The 388-nt window shown below is 60.8% G+C and overlaps 1 protein-coding gene across 1 annotated transcript in view; it reads right to left on the bottom strand.

Moving 5' to 3' along the window:
- The window catches only part of SNRNP27 (small nuclear ribonucleoprotein U4/U6.U5 subunit 27), a 2,701-nt gene extending 2,657 nt beyond the window's left edge, over positions 1–44 (bottom strand). The window contains exon 1 of the mRNA XM_005430545.1: positions 34–44. Within this exon, the coding sequence (XP_005430602.1) occupies positions 34–44 (11 nt within the window). The remainder of the gene's footprint in view (positions 1–33) is intronic.
- Between the last annotated feature and the right edge of the window lie 344 nt (positions 45–388).

Below are 388 nucleotides of genomic sequence, written 5' to 3'. Positions count from 1 at the left end.
CGTCCCTGAACCATGGCACCGTGCCGTCCTCACCCCATCCCCATTATCCCCTTCCCATCCCCATCCCCACCCCTCCCATTCCTATTCCTATCCCCATTCCCGTCTCCACCTTCTCCCTTGTCCCATCCCCATCATCCCCTTCCCATTCCCATCTCCACCTTCTCCCTTGTCCCATCCCCATCATCCCCTTCCCATTCCCACTTCCACCTCTATTCCCATCCCCATTCCCCACACCTATGTCCAGCCCATCACCATCTCCATCCCATCTCCATTCCCATCCCTCGGGCTCCGAGCGCTGCCGGGTGCCAAACACGGGGTTTATTTATTTACACCGGCGTTCCACGCGCTCCCGGCCGCGATTGTCACACGCGGGGGGACGTGCCACCCC

The sequence above is a fragment of the Geospiza fortis genome, unplaced genomic scaffold (assembly GCF_000277835.1).
Source record: "Geospiza fortis unplaced genomic scaffold, GeoFor_1.0 scaffold687, whole genome shotgun sequence".
In the NCBI taxonomy this organism is placed as follows: domain Eukaryota; kingdom Metazoa; phylum Chordata; class Aves; order Passeriformes; family Thraupidae; genus Geospiza; species Geospiza fortis.
Note: the sequence above shows the minus strand (reverse complement) of the source record. Positions and strands in the feature narration are given on the sequence as shown.